The following is a 12,290-nucleotide window of genomic DNA, read 5'->3' on the forward strand; positions in this document are numbered from 1 at the left end:
ATTCTTTATTAATATTGCTGATATGGGACTAAGTAGATATTTTAATTTTTAGATTATAGATAAATAATGTGGAATCATTTGGTTAGTCATAAGAGCAAAAATTTTTTTATTATTAGTGTTATAGCTCTAACTCAACCAATAAAATTTTTATAAACATTCTGAGGACCTCTCATGTTTATACTTAGAGGTGACAGAGGTGACAAAGTTGTATATATTTTCCTCTAGGAGTGAGTTGGAACATCTGCAGTATAAGGTACTACAGGAAAGAGAGAAATACCAACAGTCTTCTCAATCAAGCAAAGCAAAATCAGCTGTACCTTCATTTAGTATAAATGACAAGTTTACATTAAATAAAGATGATGCCAGCTACAGCCTTATCTTAGAGGTGCAGACAGCGATAGATAATGTCTTAATACAGGTAAGTAAAATGTCTGATTTCTTTGCTTTATGACCATCTATTTTGCAAACCAGTCATACGCACTAATTGTTATTGAACACTTACAGTTTTAAACAGTGATTTTAAATGTTTATCTTAATCTTCCATTAGGTAATCAGATTGTTCGTAAATTATTTAAATTATATCTTTGCTGGGAGTTCCTGTTGTGGCTCAGCAGTAACAAACCCGACTAGTATCCATAAGAACATGAGTTTGATCCCTGGCCTCCGCTCACTGAATTAAGGCTCTGGCGTTGCCATAAGCTATGGTGTAGGCCTCAGAGGAGGCTCGATCTGGTGTTGCTATGGCTGTAGTGTAGGCTGGCAGCTGCAGCTCTGCTTTGGCCCCTAGCCTGGGAACTTCTATGTGCTGCAGGTGAGGCCTTAAAATAAATAAATAAAATACAATAAAATAAAATAAATGAAAAAAGTATATCTTTACTTTTTACTTATCCTATTAAATTTGTCCTATTTTTTATCTGATAAAAAAAATAACAAATTATCATATTAAACAAATTATCATATTAAACAAAATTATTTTTGTCTTTTTGCCATTTCTTGGGCTGCTTCTGCGGCATATGGAGGTACCCAGGCTAGGGGTCTAATCAGAGCCGTAACCACTAGCCTATGCCAGAGCCACAGCAATGCGGGATCCGAGCCGTATCTGCAACCTACACCACAGCTCAAGGAAATGCCAGATCCTTAACCCACTGAGCAAGGGCAGGGACCGAACCTGCAACGTCATGATTCCTTGTCGGATTCGTTAACCACTGCGCCACGACGGGAACTCCTATCCTATTATTTATCATATTAAACAAAAGACTGATGAACATAAGTTTCAGGAAAACTCAGAAAGGACATTAAGAATTTTGTTCTTTGGTTAACCTTTAGGAGAACCTCAACAGAGAAGTGACTTGAAGAATCTAGTATATAATGTTCTTATTAGAAAGTTTAAGCTCCAAATACTAAAATAATAGCCTACAGTACAGCCTGCTCATTAATCATGTTTCTAGGTAGGTCAGTAGGCAAATTTGTTAATCACAGATCGTTAAAATTAGGAATAATAACATATAACTCCATTTATCAGTGTATTTAATTATTTTTATTTTTTCTTTCTTTCTTTTTTTTTTTTTTTTCTTTTTAGGGCTGCACTTGTGGTGTATGGAAATTCTCAAGCTAGGGGTCAAATCGGAGCTACAGCTACCAGCCTATGCCACAGCAACTCAGGATCCAAGTCACATCTGTGACCTGTGCCACAGATTGCGGCAACACTTGATCCTTAATCCACTGAGCGAGGCCAGGGAGTGAACTTGCTGTGTCAGGTTCTTCACCTTCTGAGCCACAATGGGAACTCCCATTTTTTACTTTAAATCAAAAGATATTCAGGGAGTGGAAAAGGATGGTAGTAGGATGAATGAAAAACAAGCAAGATGGCAAACCCATGAGAGAATGAGAAAAGAGTAAAGAAGAAGAGACAAAGGTTAAAAAGATGTGGGGCAGAGAGTGAATTATTAATTATTAAGGCAGAAATTTCTCTTCAGTAATGCTGGCGCAAGGGGTGCTGAATCGAACATCTGCAGGAGCACCATTCACACAGAACACAATGCAACAGTATTGTTCTAGAAACTACCTCTCCAGAGAAAACCCCATATTATCCTCTTTCTGGGTTACAGATGAAATAAAAAATGATATAAATGAACTGATATAATCAGAATGGCCACATGATTATTTGCAGCCCATGGTAACATTTTTAGCACTGACAAAAACCGGTTGGAAGATTGTACTTTTTTTTTTTTTGTCTTTTTGCTATTTCTTTGGGCTGCTCCCACAGCATATGGAGGTTCCCAGGCTAGGGGTCAAATCGGAGCTGTAGCCCCCAGCCTACGCCAGAGCCACAGCAACGCAGGATCCGAGCCGCATCTGCAACCTACACCACAGCTCACGGCAACGCCGGATCATTGACCTGCTGAGCAAGGGCAGGGACTGAACCTGCGACCTCATGGTTCCTAGTCGGATTCGTTAACTACTGCGCCACGACGGGAACTCCTGGAAGATTATACTTTAAAGAGAGTGGTGAGAGATGAAATTGTGATCTCTGATTAATCCAAATTAGAAAAAAATAGGTCACTGTAATATAACATTTATTCTTTTTTTTTTTTTAACTCTCTTTTTAGGGCTGCACCCCAGTCATATTGAAGTTCCCAGGCTAGGGGTCAAATTGGAGCCTACGCCCCAGCCACAGCAATGCCAGATCCAAGCCAAGTCTGTACAACCTATACTACAACTCAGCAATGCCAGGTCATTAACCCACTGAGTGGGGCCAAGGATTGAGCCTACATCCTCGTGGATACTAGTTGGGTTCATCACATGTGGAATTCCTGGGCCAGGGGCTGAACTCATGCCACAGCATCTACCTGCACCACAGGTGTGGCAACGCTGGATCTTTAACCCACTGTGCCACATGGGAACTTCCACTATAACATTTATTCTTTATTGTATTTATCTTCTAGAAGTACATATTATCAAATATGTTGAGTGTTCATATTCTCAAATTTAGATGAACGTAAACTAGAACTAAGGAGAACCTTTAGAGAAAATACATGTTGTGAAGATTTTTAGTTTTCCATCTGAATCCTTTTTTTTTTTTTAATGACTATAGAGTGATGTTCCAATAGATTTACTTGATATGGATAAAAATTCTGCCGTCGTCAGCTTTAGCAGCTGTGATTCTGAGGTGAGTAAAAAATATAAAGAATTCTTTAGATATTTTCATTTCCATTATGCCATTTCTTATGAAGCCTATAAATGCTACTAGAGTTTGATGTTTCTTCTATTTCCTTTCATGACCTTTCCCTCAAAATCTGTTTCTGCTCTTTTCCTGTACTCATATAATTCAGAAACTGGAGTATTGTCTTAAATTCTTTCCTTTCTCTGATCTATTAAAGCCCCCTTATCTGCTGGAAATATATTCTGAGACCTCCAGTAGAAGCCTAAAATCATGGATAGTATGGAACCCCCGTTTACATAATACTGTGTTTCTTTCAGCATCACTATTCCTGCACGTTGGAGCCAATATTAAGTAAAACATGGGTAACTTGAATGTAAGCATTATGATACCACAGCGGGTTGTGTGAAGAAAGGGATGATTCATGTCCCAGAGAGGACGGAGTGGGATACCACAAGATATCACACTACTCAGAATGGTGTACAGTTTAAAAGTTATGAATTGCTTATTTCTGAACTTTTCTATTAATATATTCAGACCACCATTGACAATAAGTAACTGAAACCTTCAAAAGTGAAGCTGCAGATAATGGGGTGGGGGGACTACCATAGTCACTTGTTTCTGTCAGTTCTATCTCCCGTGCTCTTAGACATCTAATCTACTTCATTTCCACTTCTATTAACTTTCCAGGGCTTTTGCTTCATGCTTGCTAGTTCTACTCATCTACCACTTTCTCTGCCTCTCATACTGCCTCTCACCTCCACGTTCTGCTTTGCACTGCCATCAGAGAGGTCTTCCTAAAATACCTCACTTTGTCCTTCCTTTCCTCCTTTTAAAGGTTCTTTATTTCCTGAGCTGCATATAAGTTTAGATTTCTTAGCATAGAATAAAAAACTTTCCATAATTCACTCTTGATTACATCTCCAACTTAATCTCTCACCAGCTGCCACCTCCTTCCCATGAACATGATTTCTGCCAAACTGAAGTTCTTAAAATTTCTTAAAACTGCTATACAGCTTTCACACATTCCTACATTTAAACACGATCTATTCCATCTGCCTGCCTTTCCTCACTTTTTTTAAAAGTCTGCTTAACCTTCCTTCAGCAGACATTTATTGAGCACTTACTATGTGCAAAGTACCTGGGAAGAGACCATGTCAGAGCTTCCAGACGTGCTTACTGTATCACTTCTTTCTGCTTGGTGCCAGCTGACCAGCAGTCTCAGCTAGATGTGGCTCCTGAAGAGGAGTTAGGGCACAGATAAGGGCTGGAGTAGCTGCATTGGAGAAGGCAGGCCAGAGTAGGAAATGGGATTAGAAAGAGGGGGATAAACAGAGTAGATGAAGAACAAAGTTGATAGCTGTATTAGGGAGTAATTTTCTTCTTTTTTTTTTTTTTTTTTTTTTTTTTTGCCATTTCTTGGGCCGTTCCCTCGGCATATGGAGGTTCCCAGGCTAGGGGTCGAATCAGAGCCACAACCGCTGGCCTAACCAGAGCCACAACAATGCGGGATCCGGGGAGTAATTTTCAAAATGATTTCAGAGTAAAGCTTTTTTTTAGAAGAGATTTTATAGCAGTTATATTATGTTATTGTATGTGCTTTGTCATTCCTGTTTGAGAATTAAACATAAAGATTAAGACCTACATTTTTATGATCATTTAAAAAATCAAGTTAGTATAAACTTCAAATCTTTAATCTCTAAGTTACAATGAAAGATTAACCTGTTTATATCACTGCAGGATTCTTTGAAATGAGTATTTTTTTTTTATGGCCACACCCATGGCATATGGAAATTCCCAGTCCAAGAGTTCAATCAGAGCTGCAGCTGCTGGCCTACATCACAGCCACAGCAATGCACCAGATCTGAGCCACATCTACAACCTACACTGCAGCTTGCAGCAACACCGGAACTTTAACCCACTAAGCGAGTCCAGGGATCATACCTGCATCCTCACAGAGACAACATTGGGTCTTTAACCTGCTGAGCCACAATAGGAACTCCTAAAATAAGTATTTTATACTAATTTAAAAATTTATTTATAGAATGATGACTTAAAGAACAAATTTTATGGAAATTTTAAATATATAAAATAGGAGAAAGAATAGTATAATAACCTCCATGTACTCATCACTTACTTTAACACTTGACCAGGATTTTTTTATTCTCTTTACCCTCTCCCTGCCCCATTCCAAACCTAGTCCCAGACAGTTTATCTCTTTTAATCTTAGCATTTTATCCATAAACACTTAAGTCTACAACTTTTTGTTGTTAATTTTATCCATAAACACTTAAATCTACAACTGTTTGTTGTAAATCACACAAAAATATATTTTTAAGTTAATTGATCACCTCTGTTTACTGAGTTTAAGTGGAACGTTTGGATTTTGTTTTTCATATTAGCATTTTTTTATTTCTTTAGATATTTATTAAAAATAGGGAAGTAGCAATACACATAAATTGTATATCAAATAGTTCATGTTGCTTTGTCTGATTTTGCAGCTCATGCACCCAGATAAACTTCTCTAAGTAGTTGATTACTCAGTTTCAAGAAGTTATAATAGGAGTTCCTGTTGTGGCTCAGTGGGTTAAGAACCCAACTAATAGCCATGAGGATGCAGGTTCGATCCTTGGTCTTGCTTAGTGGGTTAAAGATCTGGCATTTTCTGTGAGCTACAGTGTAGGTCATACACTCTGCTTGGATCTGGTGTTGCTGTGGCTGTGGTATAGGCCAGCAGCTGTAGTTCTTTTTCAACCCCAGCCTGGGAATTTCTATATGCTGCTGGTGCGGCCCTAAAAAAATATTTTTAAAAGAAGAAGTTATAATACTTGAAGTAACCTCTCCAATTTTATTCAACAAACATGTATTAAAAGTTTAAAGTATGTTTGGCACTATACTACTTGCTGGGGATACAGAGATGAAATATTTCTCAGTTGTCTCAAGTATATGTGAAAAATCAAATACATTCAACAGCCAACATTGATTTTTTTTTTTTTTGCCTTTTAGTATAAACATTAGGAGTTACAGTTGATTAAATTTTTGGAAGAACAGGTAATTTTTTTTTTTTTGTCTTTTTAGGGCTGCACCCGCAGCATATGGAGGTTCCCAGGCTAGGGGTTGAATTGGAGCTAAAGCTGCTGGCCTGCACCACAGCCATAGCAACATGAGATCCCAGCCACGTCTGCAACCTACACCACAGTTCACAGCAACGCCAGATCCTTAACCCACTGAGCGAGGCCAGGAACCAAACCTGCATCCTCATGGATGCTAGTCAAATTCGTTTCTGCTGAGCCATGACGGGAACTCCAGAACAGGTAATATTTAAAAATGTTATTAGAGAGATTCAGGATGGAAAGTGCATGAGTTTTAGAGTCTTGAAGATATGAATTTGAATTCCATTGTTATTACTTAACTAGCTTTTGGGAAATTTATGTAACCTTTATGCCTCTTTCTTCATCTTTTAAAACTTAGTAAAACTTAGACCACATAAAATTATTTGTAGGAATAAGCATAAAGCACATAGCATATTGCCATCCCAATGATAGGTGCTCAGAAAAATGAAATCTATTATAATTGCTATTGATGCCATTGTTATTGTTAGAAACCACAGATTCATCCTTTTCTTCAACTTTGATTTCTTTTTAGTCAAATGAGAACTTTCTTCTTGCCACTTATCGGTGTCAGGCAAATACCACAAGGCTGGAACTAAAGGTAAAAGTGTTTGAAATTACCTTTACTTGAAAGTTTGAATTTTCTTTGTTCCTTGGTAAATCTTGCAACATGTGATATTTCTTTGGATTAAGTACCCCCCTTAAATGAGCCATTTGGAATAATGTCTTTTGAATGATTTATTAAGTTTTAATTCAGCTCAAACCACTATCTCTACTGTTAGTACTCAACCAATCACCTTCTCTAAAATAAAATACCAATCCTAAATTTTCTCTCACTGGAAATATTTTTTCTAATTTTCTATTATGGAAAGTTTCAAACATACATAAAATAATGACTCTAGCTTCAGCAGTGATCAACAATCTTGTATATGCATGCTGTCATCTCCACAGCATTTTTTTTTTTGCTTTTTTAGGGATGTACCTGTGGCATATGGAAGTTCTCAGGCTAAGGGTAGAATCGGAGCTACAGCTTCTGGCCTACACCACAGCCACAGCGACTTAAGACCCACCACATCTGCAATCTACACCACAGCTCATGGCAATGCCTGATCCCTGACCCACTAAGTGAGGTGATGCCAGGGATAGAACCTGCATCCTCATGGATACTAGTTGTATTTGTTCCTGCTGAGCCACAGTGGGAAGTCCCCATTCCAGATTATTTTGAAGAAAACAAAATATTTTATAATATTATTTATAAATATTTCAGTACATATGTTTAAAAGATAATTTTTAAAAGAACATAACCATAACACTATTATCACATCTAAGAAAAATTAATAATAATTCCTTAATATCATCAGATACTTAGTGTTCTGAGATCACTGATTTTTGTTTGTAATTTGGTCCAATCAGGGGCCAAATAAGGTAATTTGGTTATTGAAGTAGCTGAGCATTTGCCCTGTATTTTCCTATTTGGATTTTTCTGATTGCATTCCAGTGATCTCATCACCATTTATTCTGGAGAAAATCTTTAAAGTTTCCTTTTGCAATTTACTAATATAATCATTTTTATAATTAAATACTGATTGCAGGACTCTAATCTATTTTAGTTATTTAATTTGTAGTGTGAGATTTCTGTAAGTTTTATTTTTGATGCATTTATGATCTCGAAAGTAAAGTCCATAGTTTTTTTCTGGTGTTGCTGATGTTCTGAGATCCAAAGTAGCTGTTGTAATAGAGATGCTGTTAGACAGTAACTTTTTCACATCTGGTTAAGGAAGTTCTGGTTAAAATGTAATTTTTTTTCTAAACTATTTTTGCCTGCATAAGTCTTCTTTCATGTATTTTGAAAGAAAAATTGAAAACTGGGACAAGTTTATTTCTGAAGGAATATACTTTAGCATACTCCTGTAACCTAATTATATTTTCACTGAGCCAGATTGTGCCAGTAGATTAGGAAGTAGGCCTAAAAATATTAAAAAGCTATGCTTTTTTAAAAAATTGGATACAATAATTTTAAGATTCAGAGAAAAGAATAAATACCTGAAGAGAGCCAGGAAAACTATGAAAAAGAAGAAAAGGTGAAACTTATCTTGCCCTGTAATAAAGCATACTATAACGCTGCTACAATAAAAATAATGTAGGGAAGATCCCTGGTGACCTAGTGATTATGGACTCAGCATTGTCACTGTTGTGGCTCAGGTTCTTGATGTGGTCCAAGTTCAATCCCTGGCCTGGGAACTTTTGCATGCTGGGGGCATGGCCAAAATGATTTACAAGGCCTGAATAAATAGGTCATGCAACAAAATAATCAAGAAATAGAGCCCACCACATATTTATGGAAATTTAATGCAAGGCATTTTTAGGTAGGAAAAAATCTATGAAATTACTATTCTTATTTAAAAGTTGGTAATGCATAACTAGCTCTATCTGGAAAAATATTAAGTGGATTCTTATGCCATGTATTATAAAAAATAAATTCAGGTGAATGAATTACCTAGTTACTTTTCTTGTCTTTTCTAGGGCCGCTCCCGCGGCATATGGAGGTTCCCAGGCTAGGGGTCTAATCGGAGCTGTAGCCACAGGCCCACACCAGAGCTATAGCAATGCAGGATCCAAGCCTCATCTGCAACCTACATCACAGCTCACGGCAACGTCAGATCCCTAACCCACTGAGCAAGGCCAGGGATTGAACCCACAACCTCATGGTTCCTAGTCAGATTCGTTAACCACTGAGCCACAATGGGAACTCCCATTACCTAGTTACTTTTAAAAAGAAAGAAGTTTAGGGAGTTCCTGTCATGGCACAGTGGTTACCGAATCCGACTAGGAACCATGAGGTTGTGGGTTTGATCCCTGGCCCTGCTCAGTGGGTTAAGGATCCGGCGATTCCTTGAGCTGTGGTGTAGGTTGCAGACGCGGCTTGGATCCTGCATTGCTATGGCCCTGGCATAGGCTGGTGGCTACAGCTCCAATTCGACCCCTAGCCTGGGAACCTCCATAATGGCTCAGGAGCAGCCCTAGAAAAAGGCAAAAAGACAAAAAAAAAAAAAAGAAGGAAGTTTAGTTGTCTTCCAGATAATAGGTGAATATTAACATATAAAGACTATCTTTAAGTTATTAAAAAAAGACTCTCTATTTAGGAAAATAGGCAAAGTATATGGATGGGCAGTTCATAGAAGAGGGAATCAAAATAGCTAACAAATATTAAAAAAAATTCTATCTCATCAGTTAGGGAGACTCAAAATAACAAAAATCAGTTTCTTCTTATCTAATAGATTGGCAAAAATTTTTAAGGCACAGTATTACCAGGTGGCAGGATGAGGAAAAGGACACTTTCAGACATGGCTAAAGGAGATAAAAATTGTTATAGCCACTTTGGAAAAACAGGACATAGTCCCATTTGTTAGAATCTATTTCACAGCAATAAAATCAGTGTTATACATAAAGATATGTATATAGTTAACTGCAGCATTATTAGTAGAGGCCAAAATTTGAAACCAATGTGAACACTTGGTAATTGAATGGTTGAATAGGTAGCTCTTTATCCATTCTGTGGAATACTGTACAGCTTCAATAAATAATGAGTTTCTCTAGGAGTTCCCACTCTGGTGCAGTGGGTTAAGAATCCAGCATCACCACAGCTGTGGTGTAGGTTGCAGCTGCAGCTCAGATTTGATCCCTGGCCTGAGAACCTCCATATGCCTTGGGTGCACCTGGGGAAAAAAAAAAAATGAGTTTATCTATTACTGTTAACATGGAGCGAATTCCATGAAAAACAGAAAATGCAGACAATCTCTATATGTGTTTATATATTTTTATCTATAATATGAAGAAAGGTATGAAAAGAAACATACTTGTGTGGTATGGTAGGTCATATAATGGGGGGATGTGGGTGGGATGAAAATGGGAGGGAGGTGATGGTATTAGGAGAGGCAGAGATGAAGGAAAAATGTGGTTATTAGAAGTAAAAACAAAGATGTCTATAATGTAAATAGAATTTATTCATATGAAGTTATGCATTTGTTTTTGTCATACATTTGCATAGAGAAATGTATGAAATTGACTACCAAAATAGCAATAATGATCATCTCTGGGTGGTAGGATTTCAGATGAGTTGTGTATTCATCCTAATTATTACTCATTGTTTAGATTTTTTAAATAGTGAATATGAATTATATAATCAGAGAAAGCATTATGACTTTTAAAAATATTAGAAACAATTATATTCTTTTTTGAAAGTTATATTTTATTTGCAGTTATTACAAAATATTGGCTAATATCCCCTGTGTTGTACAAATTATGACATTTTATTGTGGAAAAATTTATGTGCCAGTGTAACCTTACTCCTTAAAAAGGAAATCTAAAATATAGCTTTATCAGATGTGGTTTTTATTTTCCTTCTGTATTTATCTTTTTCTTTTATCCTTCCTCTCTTCCTATTTAGAGTAATATTTTCGGTGTAACATTTACGAAAAATCTTACTTTACAATTTTTTGGCAGGGAGGAGTTGTTGGTTGCACCCAAGGCATGTGGAAGTTCCCAGGCCAGGGATCCAGCTGGAGCCATAGCAATGACAACACCAGATCTTTAACCACTAGGCCACCAGGGAATTCCTACACTTATATTTATTTTTCCCACATAGGTAAAACATTGTTTTTTCCCCCTCATATTCCAGAAAAACTATGAGTTGATAGATCAGTTAGAGAAGCTCCCTTTGTAATACAGGAGGTACTACAGTCTGTCCCATGAATTGGAACAGAGAATAGCTAAGAGGAGCAGGAGGGAGAAACTGGACCGCTTATTAAACTCCTCTGTACTTAGGTCTTCACAGTTGCATGAATTAGGGTTTTCTGTAAGTGTTTTAAATTCTCAGGATATCCAACCAGCCATATTCAAAACAACTAAAAAGAATTTCCTAATCCAAATATGTCATAATTACATTGTGAGTATGCTTCTCTATTTTCATAGAAAGTTAAGAATTATGTTCTGGGAAACATTTTTTTCTGTCAATTGCCTTATTCTATAATTACCCCCATTTCTGAGAAAATGAAATATTATTGACTCACTTATCCTTTCAACCAAAATGTCTAAATTTTAATCATTCTTATGTGAACCTTAATACAATGTATTATACACCTGTGGGGATTTTGTTTGTTTGTTTGTTTTGTTTGTTTGGTTTTTTTTGGGGGGCTGCACACTTGGCATATGGTAGGCTGGGGGTTGAATTGGAACTACAGCTGTAGCCTACACCACAGCCACAGCAATGTAGAATCCGAACTTCGTCTGTGACCTACGCCTCAGATCACAGCAACATGGGATCCTTAACCCACTGAGCAAGGCCAGGGATCAAACCCCCATCCTCGTGGATTCTAGTTGGATTCATTTCCACTGCACCACAACAAGCACTCCTGAACCTGTGTTTTCAAATGTGACTGGGTAGTATGTGAAAATGTCTGTTATGTGGAATGACAGCATTGCTAAGTATAGACCAATCACCTAAAAATATGTGTTGGGGATGATTTTTATAGATGGATTAATTTTGCTTTTGATTGCCAAAGTCTTTTAAAAATTTCTTTTACTATCATGGTAAAAATTCTTGTTTGTTGGAGTGTTATTTCCTTTGGAATATTACAGAAGAGATTAAGACCTAAGTATTTGATTACTTGTGTTGAACATTTTAAAGATAGCATTTATGTTGCTAGATTATTCTGTTTTCCTATCTTTTTTTGTGTTGAATCAGATTCGCTCAATTGAAGGCCAGTATGGCACACTTCAAGCATATGTGACTCCAAGAATTCAACCCAAAACATGTCAGGTCCGCCAGTACCTTATCAAACCCCTTTCACTCCATCAGAGGACTCACTTTATTGATCATGACAGGTAAGAGAAAGGGAGAAGCTTATCTAACCTGATTGAGATAAACTTGCTTTTTATTTTACAGTGTAAATTCTAGTAGCCATTTGTACTTTTTTTTTCCTTCTTAGGGCTGCACCCATGGTGTATGGGAGTTTCCAGGC

At 37.1% G+C, this 12,290-nt stretch overlaps 1 protein-coding gene across 2 annotated transcripts in view; it reads left to right on the forward strand.

Moving 5' to 3' along the window:
* Nucleotides 1-12,290, forward strand: part of BBS7 (Bardet-Biedl syndrome 7) — a 44,338-nt gene that overhangs the window by 22,662 nt on the left and 9,386 nt on the right. For both annotated transcript variants that reach the window (XM_047797985.1, XM_047797986.1), the window contains exons 11-14: nt 226-418; nt 3,095-3,169; nt 6,806-6,871; nt 12,014-12,153. In XM_047797985.1, the coding sequence (XP_047653941.1) occupies nt 226-418; nt 3,095-3,169; nt 6,806-6,871; nt 12,014-12,153 (474 nt within the window). The remainder of the gene's footprint in view (nt 1-225; nt 419-3,094; nt 3,170-6,805; nt 6,872-12,013; nt 12,154-12,290) is intronic.

Source organism: Phacochoerus africanus, chromosome 10 (assembly GCF_016906955.1).
Source record: "Phacochoerus africanus isolate WHEZ1 chromosome 10, ROS_Pafr_v1, whole genome shotgun sequence".
NCBI classification, from domain to species: Eukaryota; Metazoa; Chordata; class Mammalia; order Artiodactyla; family Suidae; genus Phacochoerus; species Phacochoerus africanus.